The 22,461-nt window shown below is 36.7% G+C and overlaps 2 protein-coding genes and 1 long non-coding RNA gene across 4 annotated transcripts in view; all 3 read right to left on the bottom strand.

The window, feature by feature from the left end:
* SNTG2 (syntrophin gamma 2) overlaps positions 1-22,461 on the bottom strand; it is a 618,654-nt gene that overhangs the window by 374,249 nt on the left and 221,944 nt on the right. The window lies entirely within an intron of this gene.
* On the bottom strand, positions 14,807-20,126 carry LOC149455037 (uncharacterized). The gene has a single exon (XM_089686705.1). It carries the CDS (start codon positions 20,124-20,126, stop codon positions 16,983-16,985), a length of 3,144 nt encoding a protein of 1,047 aa, XP_089542831.1. The 3' UTR covers positions 14,807-16,982.
* Positions 14,807-21,081, bottom strand: LOC149455036 (uncharacterized). Its single transcript, XR_016314118.1, has 2 exons — positions 20,134-21,081; positions 14,807-16,377 (listed from the first exon to the last, which is right to left on the bottom strand). It is a non-coding gene; the product is annotated as an uncharacterized LOC149455036 (long non-coding RNA).

Raw genomic sequence — 22,461 nt, 5'->3', positions numbered from 1 at the left:
TGAACACTTCGGCATACATATTTGTCCACCCCTTAGCGGCTATAAATCTCTATATAAAATACTAGTATGAAAAATATGACACAAGCCTGAAAGCAATGCCAAATCATTTAAAGATGAATGGAAAGGCTGTAAGGGGCTGAATGTGTGTAAATGACAAAAAACAAAATTCTGCAGGAGTTTTCAGCTTCTTAACTAAGCACATTTTTATTTCTTACAGTGTGTTATCAAAATTTCTATATATATTTTTTCCTAGCAAAATAGGTGGGTTTATTGGTAGAGGTCAGGGGATGCAGTGAGGGAAACACTTCTTTTTCGGGTCTATGCCGTGTGACAGAGAGCCGCAGGTGCATGAAGATCAATGGATACAAGTGCTAATGGAGCTATCTCAAAAATCAAAAAAAGGAAATTTTAAATATATGGGCTACAGACTTCATTCTGAAAATGTTACATACCTGACTGTTTCTTGCTGTAAAGCTGAATATCATGTTTTAAAATTTGCTATGCAAATATAAGCTAAAACATACCTCTATGAATGACTAACAGATAAGAGCAGCACCTCTGGAACTCGAAAAAATAATAAAGAATATGTTTAAGGAGAACCGCTATCAACCCAAACAGGGCAACCAACCAAAGCAATAAATATCAAGACAGCGCTCTTCCCAAAAAATATCTCTTATAATGCAAAAGTGCTGAAAAACAATGTTTTTTTACATTTGTTTTAGCACTTTTTAGCATTTCTAGAGATATTGTTTGGGTAGAGTGCTATACATTTCCTTGTTTGTTTAATCTGGTAGGGTATAATACATTTCTTTCCATCAGTTCACCAATTGGTTCACGAATTGTTTCACATATTTATTGATTTTTTACCTTTGTCTTTTGAACACTTTCCCACACTTTTGTAATTTATAATTTTAAATACTTTTTTGATATTTTTGTTGATGTTAATCACTTTAAGATATATTGATTATTAATATGCTATGTTTTTGAATAGTTTTCCACACATTGTAGTTTTGGACACATTCTCACACTTTTTTATTTCAAGTTTTTTATAGTTGTTTTTCAGCACTTTTGTATTATAAGAGATATTTTTTGTGAAGAGCGCTGTCTTGATATTTATACCTCTATGGATGCTTGTCCCATCTGTGGATGCTGCCACGTTCAGGAAAACTCTTAGTTTTGGTTAACCCATACAGTACTGTAACACTGAACATCCAGACTTACAATTCCAGCTCTAATGGGCCGCTCACACTCCTCCTCTTCCATTTAAAAAACTGCATGTGTTCTTTTCACAGAATACAAGGCATTTTGTGATTTGATGGGGAGATATTGTGACATTCATCCTCTATTCACAGAATGCCTTGTATTCAGTATAAATAATACAAGGCATTTTTTGAAGGGATGAGATGAAGAGTGAATGAGTTTGGCACTTACAATACTGTTCAAGCTGTATAAAGATAAGATTTTTTTTTCAAGGCAGCAGCATCCACACATGGCAATGGCATCAACAGAGGTAGTTTAAATTTGCATAGCAAATCTAAGCAAAGGGGGAGATTTACTAAAACTAATTAGTGCAAAATCTGGTGCAGTTCTGCATAGAAACCAATCAGCTTCCAGGTTTTATTGTCAAAGCTTAATTAAACAAACTGAAGTTAGAAGCTGATTGGCTATGATGGACAGCTGTACCAGATTCTGAGTGCTCGTTTTAGTAAATCTCCTCCAAAGTGTTCCTGTCCTCGGAGTTCAGCTTTAAAGTGGAGCTATCAATACATTAAAAATTGACATAAATGTTGAGGTCTGTTAGTAGCATTACCATAGCAGTTTGGGTTTTTCTGAGCCCCCCATAACATAGTCCTGCCAGTAAATCTGTTTTCCACTTCATTACCTATACTTATAGGAAATGTAGATAACTTGAAGACAGAAAACGAATGCAGTCACAACATTTAAGGAATGGTAATCTGCAATACGTCACAATAATGGTCTTGGGTTTGGATATACTTTAAAGGTATGTAAAAGTAAACTTCTTTTATTTGGTCCCTTTTGGCCTGCTAAATATATCATTGAAAGTATTTGTTATATCTGATGTTGACCTTGCCAGAAATCTTGTCAACTGATAACTTCCTGTGGCCCTCTGTCTCTGTTGACAGTTGTCAGTTACATTGTTCCCAGTTCTTTCTTTGAGGACTAAAGAATCTGAAGCTTAAAGCATGAAAAAGAAAACTAATGCAGTCACTACATCCAAGGAATGATAAACTGCAATATATTAAGTGTTAGCTTTCTATTTCGATACATGTAAAAGCAAGGGGATTAACAAAATTCTCAAGATATTACTGTTTGAAGAAAGCAGGTTGATATTTATCTGTCCACTGGTCCGTTTTCTAAAACTTTTTAGCAAAGTTCCGGAACCAATCCTAGTCTACAGTCCCAAGTGTGTGGAATAGTATTTCCTTCACTGTCCACTGTGGCTCCTTCTGACAAACCCCATGTGCCCTACAGTAACTAGGTTTGGCAGGAGGACCTGCGGGGGGGAATCACTATTTGACCAGCCCAAGGTGTCTAATCAGAGAATTGCTTGGATCTCTGCTACAGAGTGATAGGCCAATGGACATCATGTATAAACCTGCCTAGTTTTGTTGGCCCTATGGCAGGATTCATTTAAAGTGGAATTTCATCACTTCCCGCCAATCCATTCCTACCAGCATCCTCTCTTGAAAGCATTTTTTTTTATTTGCTTTCTTCTGGAAACACATCTCTGTACTTCCAGGATGACATATTCAGCTGCTCGCAGCCTTCTGGAGTACTTATGTCATGCATCCCAGGAGGCCTCAGGGTACTCCGCAACACATGTACCATCTTATGTCATCTGGGAGCCGTATGTTTCTCCTTCGTTCTTGCAACTGCTGCCCTGATGATGCACCATAACATGTGTGTCATCAGGAGGCTGGCGTCAAAATCCCAGAAGAGACAGCCAGCTTCTAATGACATCAGAGAAATGGATGGCAGTCTAGTACCAGATGTGCAGCAGCAGAGAAGTTGATCCCTACAGAACACTACTGAATAAAATGGCAATAGAGTTAGAGGGGATGAAAACATGACCACGGATGACCACTAAAGAATCATTTACAAATCTCTAAATAAAAAGCAACAATACAAATATAGAAGAATATTAATATTAGCTTTCGGGGAAAGAGTAGGTTTACTTACTGGCCATAGACAGTTTCTATGTAAATATGTAGGTATAGTATATTGGTGACATGTCGAACCACATACACAAATGCAAGCATTTTCAAAAATATGTTGGTCCAATTGTTCAAACATTATCGGAAAGAGACTATAGCACATTATTATTAGGAGCATTGTGTCATTGAACTATGTGAGTCATTGCAACAGTGTGCATGCTGCAGGCATCCGTGATAGCAGACCCACTGTGAGAAAAGCATATCTTTGTACTGCAACTAACAGAAACATTGGTCACATTGTGTCTTACTATCAAGTCTCCCACAGATATACAAAGCTATATACTGTTTCTGTAGACAAGCCAGGCAGATGGGATAAATGGCTGTATGTAAATGTGCTTACATGGCCTGAAAAGACACAGTAGGAGGAAAGTACTGTACAAACCAGCTAAAGGCTTCCGGTGATTTATATATCTGAGAGTGGAACCTAACACAGGTTTTCCGCTGAAAAAAAAGGGCACCATTAGAACAAAACCTCCATGGAATGGATTACACTCTCCACTGCTAACAGCAGTTTTGATACAATTAAACACATGGAAGCCTTAGTATACACTTCAATATGTTATATCTACAAGTTTATCTGTCCAATAAAAGGAATATTAGTAGTCTATAAAGAGATGAATGTCAGATTTGCCAGGATTTACTCTACAGTGTTAGGGAAACAATTTGCCTTATATTTGTTCACATTCAGTCAGTTAGGAAAGATTAGTCAACACCTGGATAGTTTTTCACTTCATATTAAAGTGTAAATCCACTTTTGTAATAAAACAATAATCTTCCCCACATCTGTCATGTACAGCATGCAAGAATTTTTTTAACAGCTCATTTTTACATTCTATTCTCTTCTTCCTTCCAGTGTGCTAAGGGGCACCAGTTAAAATATGGGTATATGCAGAGTCATACCAGTAGACAATTTCTGCCCCCCCATGCAGCCTGGCCCATATAGTACATTGTTGACATGCCCTGTCTCTATTGCAGGAAATAGAGTATGGTAGCCATTGGCACTCGCCCTTAACACCACAGCAGCGAGCATGCTTCCTGTTCCAGAAGATGCACATGTACACAACATGCTCTCTCTCGATGATGCGCTCCTAACCCTCACAAGACACCAATGTCCCCCCCTCAAACACTTACACCTGCCTTTTTCTTAGACATTTGCTCCCACTGACCACCCACACTAAGACTTATCTTCCTCCCACTGACCATCGATTCCAGGCATTAATTTCTACTATTAACTACTCATGCCAGGCATTTTTAACTCCCACTTGCTACTGATACTGAGCCGATTCAGACTCGGGGGGGATCATAACTTTAGGTCAAAATCTATCCAGATGCCTGACTGGAAGCTTGTTCCACCTGAGCTTGAGCCTGTCATTCCTACCCCTTCCACAGCCTGGGACTCCAGTGAGACTGAGTGAGACAATAGATCCAGAATTGAGTGATCAGCGTTTTTTGATCACTCAGCTCTTGGTCATGGACGCTGACACATGCAGCTTGGACCGATGCTGAATCCACCTAGGAGAGTATTTAGGTTAGGTTTTTTTTAAATCAGAAATGTATCTTTTAATGAACTTTTTATTTAACCCATTGACGCCGACCGTACGCAAATTAGAATCTGCCTCTCAGAATCTGGCTTTTTCCCATGGGGAACCTGTCTTTGCGAACTTGTCTTTTTGCTGGGAGCATGGTGTGCTCCCAGCCCAAACTCCGGGTGTCACTGAGATTGCTGGGTCCCATTCTAACAATTTGGACTTGGAACTCCTGATTCCGGGTCACCTGATCACTGTGATAGCCTCTGATTGTCTATCACAGTGATCAGTCACTGTGAAACACCCCCCCTCCCTTGTTTTCTCTCTCTGAATGGAGGAGAGAGATGCATTGTATCTATCTCTGCCCTTTTAGAGAGAAAAAAACAAGTATGTGTAAAAATAAATAACTAAATGAATATAAATAATAATTAAAAAAAAATAAACAAAAATACCTAGATCGAGGTTTGATCTAGGTCTGTGCCAGGGTTAGTGTTTGGGTCAAGGTCAGGGTCAAAGGTCAGGGTCAAGGGTCGGGGTCAGGTTTTCTTTTTTTGGAGGGGGGGGTCAAGATTTAAAAAAAAAAATACAAAATTAGTATCAGTGTCAGTTAGTGGCAGAATAAAAAAAGCAAATTGCACACTATTGTTGCTGTTCTGTACTATGGGTACAAACAACAACTAACAAACACACATGTGGTATCTCTGCGATTGTCAGGAGCAGGAGAAATTATTTTGGGTTGTTCTTTGGTGATAGATTATGATAGCAGCAAGAAATATACAGCAAAATTTAAAAATATATATATTTTTTAATACTTTTGGCCAGTTTTCCTTTGGTAATAAAAAAAAATCAGGAGATATCCATTACCATTTATGACCAAATAAAAGCCCAATTTGTCCTGAAAAAAATAAGGTACAATACACCTGGAAGCACAAAGTAGTTGTGATGATATGTATGATTTTGCTAACACATGTCAAAGTTGCAAAATTGTGTTTAGGCCCTAAGATTTGTTTTACCCTTAGGCTCAAAGGGGTTAAGGCAGGCTCAGCTATCTGTCCATAATCAGTTTTGTTTTTTAGGTTTATTTGTGTTTGTGAAACTTTCACTTATATTACAACAGGTAAGGATTATTTTGTGGGCAGCATGCACTGGGAGTAGGCTTAGTCTATATTTAACCATGGTCCTTTAGGCCACGCCCACTTATTACCATAGTATGCTGAATATTTTCTTCCATCCAGGTTGTCTCTCATTTTCTGATGTTGGAGGAAGGTTTATTGCATTCAGTTACTGTCAAAGTGACAACAGGGTTTCACCAGAGAATAAATATGCAGCAGAGACATGGACAGCAATAAAAAAATTAGAGGGGTTCTAGTCCCCCCCTTTCTGTACTAGTAAAACAGGATTTGGATTTCTCTCTGTGTTTCTGTTCTTTTAGTCTCTGTCTGGTGAAACCGTTTTCACTAGAAATCAGGCTCAAATGGAGCCACAGATAGTAGTAAAAACTTTATCCAAAATATTGAAGTTTTTACTTCAACTCCACATAGGTTTCACATATTCACTGCACCATAGCACACTCCCACTGACCCACAATTTATTGTTCTCTGTTTGATACAAGTTCCTATATTGATACAGAATGAAGAGCTGAAGTAATTAATTAATTCATGTGAAGAAATGAGGCCAGTGAAAGCAATAGTTCAATGTCCTTGAAGTAAGAAGAAAAAGAAATATAAAACCTGCTGTGAACAAATTATTGTAAAGCCAAGGATGTGACATTCCAATGGAGCAACTTAGTAAAGATTAGAACACATAGATCACTATGCATTAGGTCAGCTGCTAATGCAAAAATTCAAAGAGAACATAATATAAAAGCCATAATGTAAGTCCAATAAAACCATAATAACAGACTAAATACAATTCCCTTTACTGCACAAACACATTATAAAAAATAATGGAACCAGTGTTCATGTTAATTAGGTTTGCAATGACGGTAACATTTCTATTAATTCATTTGTGATTGTAACATTTTTAAGGTTGTCTAAAAATGTGGCTGTAACGATCTTTGAATAATATATTTAAATGCTATTCATTTAATGATATTCTGGATTTTCCATTTTCTCTGGACATTGGAGGAAATGTAATTGTCTGGTTTACAGAATAATTATAGGCTAGTATCAAACATCATAACTTTAACTTTTCAGACTACCGAGACTTCATTCCACAGTTCAATCTCAGGTTAGATTTTAACATTACGATCATTTTCATAATTTGTTTTTTGCCTTTTATTGTTCAACAATTGCAGACGCTAAGAGGTTGATTAAGGGGAGGATGTCATTACTTTTACTACCTAAAATTATGTTCATTCAAAAAAATGAATTAGTTCAGAAGTGTATTTTTATTGTATTTTATTGTATATCTGTTTACTTTATGTTTGTATGTATTTACCTGCTTGTTAAATTTGCATTAGTACAAGTTTTCATTGGTGGGTGGCTTTTTATCTTCAGACAGAATCACAACTGCAATCTGTCTTGTTGTATTTCATTCAGGGTTGATATTGCAACCAGTAAAATAATACCCTGTATTATACCCTGTATAGCAAACATCCATATGTCTTTTTTTTTAAATCACTGGTAACTCAAGGGTAGGCAGTGGAACAGGACATCCTCCAGTTTGACACAGTGAAGCTTTCCTAAAACGATATACACAATTGTCTGTACTTCAGGCTAACAGCTACGTACACAGAGGGAATATATTGATGAAATAAAAAAAAAGACATTAATAATATATTAATAGTAATATGAGGGCTATTTTACTTACCAAAGAATCTGTATGTCTGTTTATCCAGTCCTGGGTTTTACAAAGCTCTACTGCACATCACAGTCTTGTCTGGCAGGGAGGGAACCTGATTTTTCTCTGCTGCAGTTCCGTAACATTTGCAGTTATTCTGAACCACCATGTGTTGGAGGTTGGCGTGCTTCCTCGCACGTAGCCATTGCAAGCATTTGAGACAACCTCAAATGTACACTGACCTTCCAGATAATGTGATTCTTTGCCCAACGACTCTACCAGATGTATGGGTGGCAGGTAGAGACCGACCCCATTTCCACCTTCCTGGCTGCACGGCTTTGGCCCCTCACTCCCAGGGCCTCCAGACACTGGCCTCACCTTTCTCAGGCCTGACAGCCAAGGGACACCAGTAGAACTTTCCCACTCACTTCATAGCAGCATGGTGACCAAATGAGGCACACCAAGACTGGTTGTAGTTTAAGTTATATTACTGGAAAACAGCATTTAATAACATGGATTTTCGCAAGTCGCAAACCCTAGCACAGTTCCATGGCAACACATGTGGAACTTTTGGCCTTAGGTCCTGCCAGAGGTTGCTCATATCCACTGCAAAAGTGTGTATTAATAATTACACAGATGCATTAACTTGATTAACTTGTATCTTATATATCTGCATGAAATTCATCTTTAAGACTAGTTGACTGGAAATTTGACCCCAGTAAGCACGACATATTGTGGAGATACATTTTGTAATTTATTCATTTTCAACTTTTTTTCTTTTTGTGATAGAGTAAGAAGAAGTTAGAATATTTGTCTATAGTTTATTGCTATCTGATAGATTTCCCCTAACTTTTCATTCTAGTGATTGGACAAAAAGTGTATAAGAATCATACAACGTCACATAGACAGCAATTAAAAATAGCAGAAGGTCCAACCTTCCCTATTTAAAAACGACAACTTTGTTTGTGCAGCTGACCAAAAACAGTTAGTCAGGTAAAATCCTCCCAGTGGGGGTCACAGATGACAATAAAACTTAACAGCGGTTATAACACTTCTGTATCTAGGCAAAATTAACTCCTTCGCAATGCGCCTCCCGCCGCTTTAGGGGGTTTGTGATGATGGGAGGCGGGGTTTATTGTGACCACTGTGATTGGTGCCAGTAACTGTGCTGGGAGCGTGCAGGTTGTGCGCTGTCATCACCTGTTTTTTTTACAATGCCCACCCAACGAGAGGCCACATATTTGCATACCATCAACACCAAGAGGTTAAAAAAAGGTTGGCTGAAGTAGGGATTTAGGATGAGAGTCTTTCTAACCAGTTTATAAAGAGTCTACTAGACAGTTTTAGTCATTTATTCTAATTTTCTAACTTTTTCAGTAGTCAATGCAAGTATTTCCACAGAGAATCCGATCTGAAATTTCAGCTGAAGTGTAGATTATAGCAGTTTAATGCTAAAATGCAGATTTACTATATTTTAATACTATTAGCACAGTTTAAAATAAGTTTAGCAATTATCAAAGACTATGGAGAGTTAAATTGACTTTGGCAAATGTTTGCCTTGAGTTCCTTGATCTGGAAAAAATAAATTACATTATTCCTAGAATTACTAACTCTTGCTGTGTGTGTATTTAATAGAATAAGGACATGGTGTCTCAAACATTTTTCATAGTGCTTTGTATTCTGCAGTATGTATAAGAATGCGTTTGCATCTCTTAGTTAAGTGAAATGAAACAAATGCAATAACAAGTAGAAAGAAGCATAGAGGTCAGAAGGCACACCTACAAAAAAGAGATTACTCTATGCCCAGACACAAAACTCGGATCAAGACAAGTTTGGCTCATGAATAAAAATGATGGGATTGGCTGGTGGAAAGAGCATAGCCAGCTGCTTGCTTACAAATTCAAGTCAAGAAATATAATTCAAAGGTTACAAGAACATGAATAAGGTTAGAGCAAGGTATTAAAGTAAAAAGCAAAATCTCTGGGTGGTGGATTTAAATAAAACACTGTTCTGGCCTCGTTTTCATTTTTTCAGCAGCTTGATGCTTCTATTACAAGACTTGGAGCTAACACAGAATTTGTACAAAGAGTATATCAGAGAACAACATGCACATGGCTGAAATGCTGGAAGGCTTCAGACGTAATTCCTGTGCAAGGTTCAGAAATAATTCCGATAGGCACATGAGAATGTTTTTGGGGGACCTCATGACCACTTGTAAAACTGAGTTCTAAGGCACATTTCACAATGGGCATATGCACTTTGCACATATGGGGATCTGTACACTGATCCCCTGCTGAGCAGAGCAGGCAGATGACAGGTCCATGTCCACTCAATTTATGCAGAGCGGACATGGACCGAGACGCTCTGCTGTATGGGCAGTCAGTTGTAAATTGAACAGCTGTCCGTTTACACCTGACTACCTCTGATCCGATCAGCCTACATGAATACGGATGGATCCCCTTCCGTTTGTTTTATGTGGACTGGATTGGTGGTTAGTGGGTGTAAAATGGATACAAGTCCGTTTACACCCACTGGTCTATAGGGATACATGGACCATCTGATCAGTTCTGCCTGAAATATGACAGGTGGACCTGATCGGATCGCCAGTGTGAAAAGGGCCTAAAGCTCACAAAGTTCATACATAGGCAAACATGAAATTTGAATGAAAAACTTGCAGATCTTGAACAATAGAAAAGGAAAGTGGAAGGAACACATTGATATCCTACAATGATGAAGAGGCCAGAGCCAGTTTAAGTTGATTTATAGGCAAATTTTTATTCATTTTGGATAGAGAGGAAATCCTTGCAAATTAAAGTAATCCCTTGGGGCCTTCCAGGTCACCAGAACTAGTGTCTCCATTGGAAGATTTCCCCTCTATTACGGTCCTGGAGACAACCCCAAATTTCAGATTTTATTTTAGTTTCACTTTCAATGATAATGGTAAGCAGAACAAATAGAGTGGGTGAATCTTCCAAATGGGGGGCAGAGGAAGCAATAAAGACCTAATAGGTGTTCTAATCCCTCTCCACTCTATCCAAAAGTTTGCCTTTAGTTATATTTCAAAATGGCATTAAACCCAAAAGTAACCATTAATTGCAGCTTATTAATTTGTATGATGTGTATGCATTCATTTTCTTTTTTAGGCTGTCTTTCCTTTATTTTTATCTGGTGATCCTGGCAATAAGTCTGTTGTTTTACAACAGAAGATGCTCTCCTGCATATGTAGCAATTAAAGTCTTGAGACAAACCATTTACCACTGACAGGGGTGCTTACAATGATCATTTTTAATTTATTTATTGAAAACCTTTACCCCCCCACCCCAAAAAAAAACCACACAAACATTATGCAGAGTGGGGGCACTCTAATTCAGGAGGTGTGTTACTGGCAGGATCACCAGGTGAAAATAGAGTGAAAAAGCCTAAAAAAGGAAAACTGATACAGCCACCAGCTCTAATGATTGGTAAGCTGCAATATAGCACATTATTTGTTTGGGGTTTAATATTCAGAGTAAGGAAGGGTTAGGAAGATCTCCCTTTAGTTCATGTCTCAGTGAAGTAAGTGATAGGAACCTCTGCAATGTTAATGGAACTTCCCCTCCTTCATACTGAAGTTGCAGGAACAAGTTCTTTGATTGGAAAATGTACCCTTGTCTTTTGTTTTTGATTGTCCATCACTTTCTGCCTTGGTGACAATGGTTACTAGGTGTATTAGAGTGGAATAATCCACCTAGTGAGGACAAAGACAGCAATAAACTGAGGGCCATGTGATCAGGAAGCAGTGTGCGTTTCATACAGTGTGGTGGAAGGACATGCTGTATATAGGGAGTGGAGAAGGCCAGAAAAATCTGAGGATGGTGAATGAAGAGTGAAGACTGAAGCAGAGCTCTCCATGCAGAAGACAGAGTGCAGGTACAGAGTCTCAGTGATCACTGCTGCTTTGCTACTACCTACATTTTTGGGCATTTGTATCTAAAATGAAGTAATAAATTGGCTCCGTGTAGTGAGCATTTCTTTTCAGGCTCTTGGTCATGTCATTAGTGGTTTCAAGGAGAGAGAGACAGAGCTTCTGAGTTTGCTGTATAATAGGCTAAACACCGGCACATTTTCTGGTGAGTGCATAATGGGGGAGGATTTTGCACAGAGGAGTAACACGATTTGGATCTAGAAAATTTTGGAATTTCTCCAAACATATTTTCTTTTGGACTTTCACTTGAAGGACATTATTTTAGATTATTGCACATGTCACTTTATGCAGCATTTAAAGGACATTTTCTTATAATATTGCATGTACATACTAGGGGAGTACAACTGCAGGAATCAATGGTGGAGAAGGATCTGGGAGTTCTGGTAGATCACAAGCTTAATAATGGCATGCAATGCCAAGCTGCGGTTTCTAAAGTGAGCAAAATCCTCTCTTGTATTAAAAGAGGTATAGACTCCAGAGAGAGATATATCATATTACCCCGGTACAAATCATTAGTAAGACCTCATCTGGAATATGCAGTTCAGTTTTGGGCACCAATTCACATAAAGAACATTGGAGAACTGGAGAAAGTACAGAGTAGGGCAACCAAACTGATAAGAGGCATGGAGGAGCTCAGCTATGAGGAAAGATTAGAGGAACTGAATTTATTCTCTCCTGGAATTTTTCCCCCTGCAGAAGCAAATTGGATGATGCTTTGCTGGAGTTTTTTTTTGCCTTCCTCTGGATCAACTGTGGGTATAGGAATATAACTTTTTTTCTTTTTTTGGTTGAACTGGATGGACTTTTGTTTTTTTTCAGCCAGACTAATTATGTAACTATGCTTTTGCTATAAAAAGTATAGCAAGCGCTACAGAAATGTCTTTGCAAGCTGCTAGAACACCAAAAAAAGGTAACCAACCAACCTTTCAATGAACAATAGAAAAAAAGAGCCCTGCACCCTTTGAGAACGTGCATCGCACGAAACGCGTCAGTGGGGCTACAGCACATGGACATCTAGCCACCACATGTGGCCAACTATTCCTTATGGTCAGTAACACTTTTTATTTTGCCTTATTTTGACAATAAACTTGTGTCAAAACAACATCACACTATGTGGCGTCCCTTATTGGGCTCTCTTTGAGAGCACCATCTCCCACAGTGCCTGGTTGGACCAAGGAGAACTCTGACGCTCATACTGTTTGATGAACCCTGGTAACTGTTGATTACGGTGAGACAGAAAATGATGTAGAGTGCGACCTGACCAGAACCTTGATGACCGAGATGTTTTGAAGATTATATCTCTCTACATGCGTATATTATACGCACTTCTGGTGAGTGCGCATTCTATTTGTTTCAAGGATTTTTACCTCCGGATTGCACAACATTCTACTTATTCCTTATAGCAATTGACATGGGAATTTGGACAATTGTGTGCTTTGTTATCAATAACTGAATAGCGCATCGCGTACTATTGTATTCTATTTTCGTTTTTCTCTTTTTCTGCTTTTATATATACGCTTAGGACATTTGTATTGAGTACTCATTTTATGTTTTCTTATTCAAGCGCTGCACCAATCCCTCTTTTTAAATATGTAACTATGTAATAAGGGACTTTATTTTTCTTTCATATTATTGCACATGGCATTTTATTTAACACTGTGTACATATTCTGTGTATTGATTTTTTATATTTGATTTATTTGGGTAGTCACATATACATATTGATTTATTATATTTGATTTATTTATTTATTTAGGTAGTCACATATACAACAGCGCTGCACTATTTTGATATACAGCAATAAACTTTACAGGGATCCTTATCCTCCCCTACTATGTCTAAAACTAGAAAAAAAAAATTGTAAAATGCTTGTACACAGTAACAATAACATACTGACCAAAATATGTTTTACTTTTGAAAAAAAAAAAAGGCTTCACCACTTACAAATATGACAAAACCACTAGAATATGTAAAAACAGAAAAAAATCAGAATCTTAAAACATAACAGAAGGCCAGAAATATCTTCCTTCTGTGATACGGATACATTTTAATGGCCACAATGGGAAAACTTGTAAAACCTGCTTATAAAATATGTATCTCTTGTAGAATACCCTGCTAAGTTCTATTTATATCCAAAATGTTAACATAACATACACCATTAGAGTTTTAGAAAAATGACAACTATTCTCAGTAAAGGAAAAAGAAAACTTTTTATAGCGCCCCAAGCTTCCAGAAAATAAGATTTTTGGTATTTTAGTCAGCACATGATAGATATAAAGATCTTATCCAGAAAAAAATGGCTAACTCCTCCATTGTATAATCCTTTGCTCTGGCCCTATGGTATCTGTGATGTCAGTGGAAGGGAAGGACCAAGACACCGGTTGTTTTTTAAAAAGTCGAGTACTTGTCAATGGTGTAATGGATAGTTCTCCTCTCCTTTTTAAAGTAAGCCTGAAGTAACCTAAAATACATTTTAAGGTAACATAAGCTGAAAGGAAAGGTTAGGTACATAAAAAACAAGCCTTCTTACTCATGTCTATGCTGCATTGGGGTGGTGCTGCAGCTGTCCCATTTTAGCTCTAAGACAGAAAACTGATTGGTCACATGACTTCTGATCACATAGTTCTCTGTCTGCTTGAAGAGCAGAGAGGTGACTGTCAGTCACTGCTCTCTGCTCTGCCCTTCCAGCACTCACTGGATTGCTGGGCAAGAGAGGGGACAGACACAGCAGGCTTCAGCTCTCAGCTGTCTATCAGGCAGCTGGGTGGATCCCACAAATATGGTCAGAATCGTTCCAAAGCCAAGAGCATCTCTGTGACATCAGCCGATAACAGGCAATAGTCCACTATTAACTGACTCTAGGTCACAGTAGAGCAAAAGTAAGTGTACTATTGAGGCCCAGAAGAGAAGTATGGCCAAAAATGCTTGGACCAACTTCTCTTTGAAGTCCATGTATCTATTATTATGTATATGTATTTTCTTGAAATCAATCTCTGTTTCCCATGGATTCTAAGCTCAGGCTGCACACACTGGCTTTCAAAATTCAAATGCCAAGACTTCTACTTTCCACTGAAGTTCCAACATTATATATTTAATAGGAAGTGGGTTTCGCTGATGGGCAGGGACCATCTTGACATCAGCGGCAGTCAAGGTCCCATATATAATTTGGGCCTAGGATCCAGGGTCTTTTCAGTGAAGTAAGAATTAATTGGAGACTGTAAAATATCGTATTGTCTCGATATTTTATTAACTTGTATTGATGAGAAATGTTCAAATAGAAAGTCCTTCCACTTCTTGCAATTACTCAAAAAGATGATTTAATAATAACGTTGCATAAAATTAGAAATAAAATATTGGCATACAGAATGTTTAAATAATGTCCAAAAAATATATTTAAGTTCTTGATAATAAGATTGTATATATGTATATGTATGTATGTGTGTGTGTGTCTCATCAAGGCTGCAAGCAAAGTGAGCATAAAAAGTCTTTGTTTCAACTCTTAAATGAGCAATCCAGCCCCCACCTTTTCCTCAAAATGGGCTGATATACTTGTAGTCCCACAAAGATAATTGGAAACAGATGTATATATATATAACAAACCCTCCAGCCTACTTCTCTCAAAGTCTGAGTGTAACTTTATCTCTTACATAGATGGGGGAGGATGGTAGACCAATTGCTACCATATGTGGCTTGCATGTAAAGGAAACCCAAGATATATGTTCATATATAAATTCACAAACTATGAAGTCTAATCACTTACTTTTCCCAATCTAGAACAAATATAAATATAATAACTCAATTATTCTATTAAGATCCAACTCATTCATACTTATGTTAGTACTGTTAATAAGAAGATATTAAGTATTAGGTTAAGGAAAGCTTCTAACATTTCCCTCTCAAAATGATCGATTTTATCGAATCTTAATCATTTTCCTTATCTTAATCCATTTATACACATTCTCGTCACTTTCGTATCCATTCATGCGTTTTTGGATCTTAAAATAATTGATCTGAACTTATCTTCAATTTGATTCTATAATGGGAAAACAAATTCTTTGATAAACCTTTTGTTATGTATCACATAAAAATATTTTTACCCTTATTATTTTCCTTTTACCAAATAATTCATCCCCTTAATAAATGTATAACTGTAACATTATAGTACAATACTTTACAATATGTCACTTAAAAAATAGATGTTTCATATTTTCCCTCCAAAATGTGTGTAGCACACAATTCTATAATCCATACATTGTTCAAATTACCTTATCAACATTTAAACATAACATATGTTCCGTAGCTTCAATCCATACATGTATATCAAATGATTTTTTTTTTTTTTAAAACATACATATAACAATGTAAAGCTTGCCTATGTTTCTTTATATGTACCTTAGAAAAACGTATCTCTAGCTTAATTAACAACAGATGTTCTGACTAATTAGCGTGACTCTGTTGTAACAAAAGTTTAACCCTTTCACTTCTGAAAATACATAGTGTGTGATTGCAAATGTTCATGTGAAAACTGATCTCATCTTGATATAGTAAACATATGTCAAAATAAAATGTACACACAAAAAAAACCAATATATCTGATGATGAATGAATTATTTCATCAGTAGTCAAAAGTCAATTGTTTTATAAGTTCTTCCTCTATGAGATGCCTTGAGATGTCTTGTCTTCTTCTAGCACTCTGTAAAGTTAAAATAACTTTATTGAACATAAAAAGAACAACAAAAACAATGATGAATGAAATTCTTGTTGCAAAGCTTCTTCCAGAATAAATTTCCTTCTTGGAAAATGTATTATCATCTGAAAGGTTTAGAAATATTGGAACTTTCTTCCTTTAACAGTTACTCTTAGGTCATTTCCTGTAACAGAAATGCAGTATCATTATTTTGGCATTGATAATTTTACATTGATTAATCCTCTTACATTTATCTGTTAACATTACATATCATAATCACAAACATTTCTAGTTATGACATGGAAGACATATTTTGATTATAACACTTCTTATTGACTTGTAGTGTTCTTTTTAGAATGCAGCACTTCTGCCTGACAGTACTAGGGTTGCTGATGCAAATCCCAACCATGGCATCATCTGCCTGGAGTTTGCATGTTCTCCCTGTGCTTGCGTGGGTTTCCTCCAGGTACTCCGGTTTCCTCCCACACTCCAAAGTCATGTTGGTAGGAGAATTGGCTCCTATCCAAATTGGCCCTAGTATGTGTATGTATGACTGTGAGTTAAGAACCTTAAATTGTACACCCCTTGAGGGTTTGGGACTTATGTGAATGTACTATATATGTAAAAAGCACTACATATAAAATAGTAAAATTGACAACGCTATATAAGTACCTGAAATAAACAAAAATAAATATAACAGGACGCTACATCTCCATTATTGGTCATGATTCAAAACCTTGGTTTCAAAACCAAAGAAAGGTTTTGTATCAACCCAGAGATGACAAAGGATCATGCCTTTGATCTTATCTCTATAAAATTGGAAATATGCGTAGCTGTTTTTTGTGTTGACTTACTTCTTGTAGTGTAAGACTGATCTGCAGTAATACATACTGGTTTCAAACTTTTCTCTGTTCCTATGTTGAAAACATGAGGTACAAACTTCTCACTTACAGCTGTACAAACATGTGTTGGTATGTTTTCCTGAAAATGTCTTTTTGTTACTTCTATCTGAATGTGTTTGGAAGACAGTGTTTTGTACCATATAGGATACTTTTCACGATAATTGTCTGTTGAACCATCTTCCTCTAGGAGTTTCAGTGATGAATCAGGTGTCTGTAATATGATCTTACTTGATCTCACAATGTATTCAGTTATTTTGACTGCAAAGAAAACACTTAACAATTTTTTCATATGTGCATCAAAGTTTTTCTCCATATTTGTCAAAGTTCTTGAGAAGAAACCTATTATTTTCTGATTACCGTCTTTTAATTGTGACAAAGTTGCTGAGATTGCATTATTGGAAACATTGGTTTCTAAAACAAAAGGAACTTTACTACAAAACTCAACAGTACTTAATGTAGTAGCATTCTGCAAATCCCATTTCAATAGTTCAAAAGCTTCTTTCTCAGTTTGATTCCATTGATCAAACACACCAGCTTTTTGTCTCAAACGATCAAATAATGATCTAGACTTTTCTGCAAAATTGGGTATAAAATCTTTACAATGATTTACTTCGCTCAAAAACTGATGCAAAGCCTTGCGATTTGTTGGAATTGGATAAGCAGAAATAGTTTTAACTTTTTCTTGCAACATCTGTCTCTGTCCATGACTAATTTGCATATGAAGGAATTCCACCTGTCTTTTCATCAACTGAACTTTCTCTGTATTCAATTTCAATCCTGCTGTTTGTAACAACGTAAATATTTCAGACAAAAGAGTGATATGTTCAGTTCTATTTTGTGTAGACAAGAGAAGCTTGTCTACATGCTGGACAATACATTCTGGCCTAGAGAATTTAGATAATATTTTTCCCAAATACTCATGAACAATCCCATCACTTAAATCTAAGCCTGGAGCTAATCTTGTGAATGTATAAGTTTCTTTGTTGAAGCTAAAGGCAAGTTTATATTGACAACTCTTAGCTAAGGGTACTGACAAATGGCTATTGGCAATTTCAAGTACTGAGAATATTTTGGCCTTGGCATCCAGATGTGACATTATGTTACAATCAGGAACAATAGATCTGTTATTTGTGATGCATTTGTTCAATGTCCTGAAATCAACTGATAAAGAATATGAATTATCAACTTTGATAGGCCAAATACAATTATTCACCACTGATTGTACTTTCTTTAAAATACCTTGCTGTAAAAACTCATCTACAATGGAAGAGATTGGATTAATTGATTCTAATGGCAATTTGTATTGAGGTTGAGGCTTAGGGTCTCTACCTTCAATGTCAACATCAAAATCCTTAAACAAACCTACATCATTTTTGCTTCGACTCCAAAGATCTGTATGTGATATAACCAATTGTTCCAATTCAAGATTGGTTCCTGTATGTGGCCATTTATGATCTGAAGACATGTCAGCAGTTGCTGTACAAATACTTCCAACATTACAGTACATGGAAGAATCAATTAATGTTGATTTGGGCCTTCCACTTTCATCCAATAAATTTGGAGCAACATATTCCAACAGTAAAGAAGAAGAATCTCGATTTGATCCTGATTTAAATTTCGGCAATGGCAATAAACCATTTCTATTAATGACAACAGCACTGTTTACCATATTGTTTAAGCTGTTGTTAACTCTCAGTGAACTGATCTTTTTAACTTCTGAGGCATAAGGCAACTCAGACAGACTATTGTTGGAACATGGAGGAGCAGATTGTTCAGAAATTATATTTTGGTCTTCTAATTCCAAAGCTTTTCTTTGTAAATCTAATTTATAATGAATACAATCTCTTTTCAAATGACCAAATCGTTTACAATAGAAACAAATAATATTTCCTGTCTGCTCTGAGACTCTCGTCCTGCCTGTGACGTATTCATCATCATAACTGGGTGTGGCTAAGCACATGGTCTCTCTCTGTTCTCCATTTTGAACAATTAAACTTTCCTTCTTCTGATTGTTTAATTTAAGTTGTCTCCTAACTGTATCAATAACTTTGGCTGCGTGATCTAAATCATTTTTTCCAGTAGCAATAATAACAGATGCTGGATCAAGATACTTGAATTTTTTAACAAAAGCATTTACCATAGAAGGAGTCTCATTGTCTAAATTAAATATCATTTTGTATACTTTAGAAAATCTATTTTTAAATTCAAAAGGATCATCATTAATCGTAGCTCTTAAGGAGTCTAAGATTTCCAAAGAAGGTGTTTCCTCTCCAGTAGTAAATTTCAATAATTGACGTAGTCGGTCTGATGCATTGCTATGCATTTCCTCATCATCCTCAATATATGGCGTTTTGATTAATCTACATGCCATAACACTGGGGAGCCATAAACAGAATAGAAAATTTCTTTGCTCCTGATTTAAACAAAAATTATTACAAAAATTTTCATAAACCTCCATGTTATAGAAAGCATCGGCGTCCATATCATAGGCTGGCATATCCTTCAAAATTTTCATGAGCTGATCAAGGATTTTAAGATTAAGTTTTGCAGCTTTATCCCTTAATTTTCTCTTACACATTTCTTCCTGATTGGTAGGATCTCCTTCCATAGACTGGATCTCTGGTACAAAAGATTTTTGTTTCTCTGCCTTAGTATTCACACAAATTCTTTTTACATCATTCTGCAGGTCAGATAACTGAATGTCTTTTGTTTGAATTGCACTTTGCAGATCATCTATTTGCTCAGTCAAAATCTGGCAATTAGCACATACACTGCTCTGATCTTGCTTCATTATACATGTAGCAGTCTCAGGAACATCAAAAATCATGGCGTTAAAAACATTAACTAACTTCATTACATTTCTAATTTGTTTGCTCAGTTTCTTAAAGGAAAACTTAGATTTTTCTATCTTACTATTAGCCTGTAAGCACTCATTATACATGTACCGCCAAAGTTCATTATCTTTAGCAAATGTAGACAGATTCTTGAATTCTAACTTACTCTCTCTAGATAATTCATCAATAAAATCCATTACTTACCGATTAAGAAGGTCTTTCTTTACATAACGCGTCTTTTCTCTCTTGGCGGGAAATGACATCACCAAGGAACAGCGTTGCTTGCAATTGCGCAAAATTCTCACCAATTCTGCTTGTAGGTTCTCGATTATGCCGACGATTCATCTGTTGCAGACTTTACTTCTCCTGAAAGCTTGACTTCATATTTTGTTGACTTACAAACAGCTTCCCTCTCAGCAAGATGAAAGAGAAAAAAAGTCAAAAAGAAGCGATCGGCGGAAACGAATCGAACTGGAGGCTCGCCACTGTAAAATATCGTATTGTCTCGATATTTTATTAACTTGTATTGATGAGAAATGTTCAAATAGAAAGTCCTTCCACTTCTTGCAATTACTCAAAAAGATGATTTAATAATAACGTTGCATAAAATTAGAAATAAAATATTGGCATACAGAATGTTTAAATAATGTCCAAAAAATATATTTAAGTTCTTGATAATAAGATTGTATATATGTATATGTATGTATGTGTGTGTGTGTCTCATCAAGGCTGCAAGCAAAGTGAGCATAAAAAGTCTTTGTTTCAACTCTTAAATGAGCAATCCAGCCCCCACCTTTTCCTCAAAATGGGCTGATATACTTGTAGTCCCACAAAGATAATTGGAAACAGATGTATATATATATAACAAACCCTCCAGCCTACTTCTCTCAAAGTCTGAGTGTAACTTTATCTCTTACATAGATGGGGGAGGATGGTAGACCAATTGCTACCATATGTGGCTTGCATGTAAAGGAAACCCAAGATATATGTTCATATATAAATTCACAAACTATGAAGTCTAATCACTTACTTTTCCCAATCTAGAACAAATATAAATATAATAACTCAATTATTCTATTAAGATCCAACTCATTCATACTTATGTTAGTACTGTTAATAAGAAGATATTAAGTATTAGGTTAAGGAAAGCTTCTAACAGAGACTAACAATTCTAACCACAAGGTGCATGCATGTTAGCACTCATGTCACCTGAAAATTCTTTTATGCCAAATCAGGTTTACTTTAAAGTTGAATTGTGGGCACACAGACATTCCTTGAATTATATTCCTCAATAGCCACAAAGGATATAAATCAACTTTGTGTGCATCAAATGTCTTTGCAAACACAACCTTGTAAAAGTAGCAGTGACATAATCACTGTACTGTACATAGCCTGTGCAGAGAGTAGATCTGTGGGAGGACCCCAACAGCTCTAACCACTACAGGCTGTCTGTAGAAAACTACAGGAGGGGGTGGATACCGGACCAATCATGCTACAAAATGACAGGGAGCATCAGTGACTGGTCTTTATTACAAGAAGCTCCGCAAAGTGGATGGATTACTAAACAGATCTGGAAGAAATATACAATCAGGGGCGGACCGACCATTTGGAAACTCAGGCACTGCCCGAGGGCCTGGGGTCAGTAGGGGGCCCCATGAGATGCCTTTGGTACCTTTTTCATAGGCTTTTTTGAGTTTGGGCAAGGATGCGGGACCCCATGAACCCCTATTGCCCGGGGGCCCCATGAGTTGTCAGTCCGCCCCTGTATACAATACAAAACATATCAAGATTCAAGTAAGAATACGCATGCCTCTTGTATTTGCAATATCTGTATATTCTACAGTTCAGCTTTAATATTATAGGGCTTACGGTTCCTGCTGGCTGTCTCAGAAAACTTTCAGTTGCAAAACAAAATTACAAAAGATAAAGCAGGAGTTTTAGTGGCTAAACTAGTGGTTGCCAGGGGACAACTTGCTCCTGTTTCAATAGATACTTAAAACAACCCACTCAGCATTTTCAAAATCTTAAGTGAAAAACCCTGCAGAAAAATAGCTGACCATTCCTCAGATCGTCCAGCAGATTCTTTATATCCAGAACACTTTTTGATGATTTAGAGGCAGCAGATGAAATCACAGCAAATGGTGGGAGACAGAAATACAAAACACACCCCAAGCATTGGATTAGAAGATTCAACCATTGCCAAAATCTCTTGAAAAGAGTAAAGATCTTAGGAACAGGTGGCAGGACAGGTGTGTAACAATACTATACTTTTGATAATTTTTTTTTTTTTTTAATGGCAGCGCTGCTTTAAAACTGAATAAAGGAGAAATAATGACCTGTGTTAAGGAACCTTTTATATGGCAAATATGTTCCCTTTTTTGATCAGATATTAAAAATGTATCACAATTTCTGTGTAATTTATACTATATTGGACTTAGAGTATTATTCCTTTGACAATGGCTAGATCTCTTACCTACTTGCTCACTGTCACTTTAGCATAAATTTACCACCTTCCATTATGGCTCTGCAGTT

This window comes from Staurois parvus, unplaced genomic scaffold (assembly GCF_062004578.1).
Source record: "Staurois parvus isolate SC_StPar_1 unplaced genomic scaffold, SC_StPar_1.0 ptg000409l, whole genome shotgun sequence".
Classification (NCBI taxonomy): domain Eukaryota; kingdom Metazoa; phylum Chordata; class Amphibia; order Anura; family Ranidae; genus Staurois; species Staurois parvus.
The sequence above is the reverse complement of the archived record's forward strand: the minus strand, read 5'-3'. Positions and strand labels throughout refer to the sequence as shown.

Bases quoted from the DNA above. Each gene is read 5' to 3' on its own strand.
- LOC149455037 (XM_089686705.1), bottom strand. From the start codon at position 20,126: ATGGATTTTATTGATGAATTATCTAGAGAGAGTAAGTTAGAATTCAAG.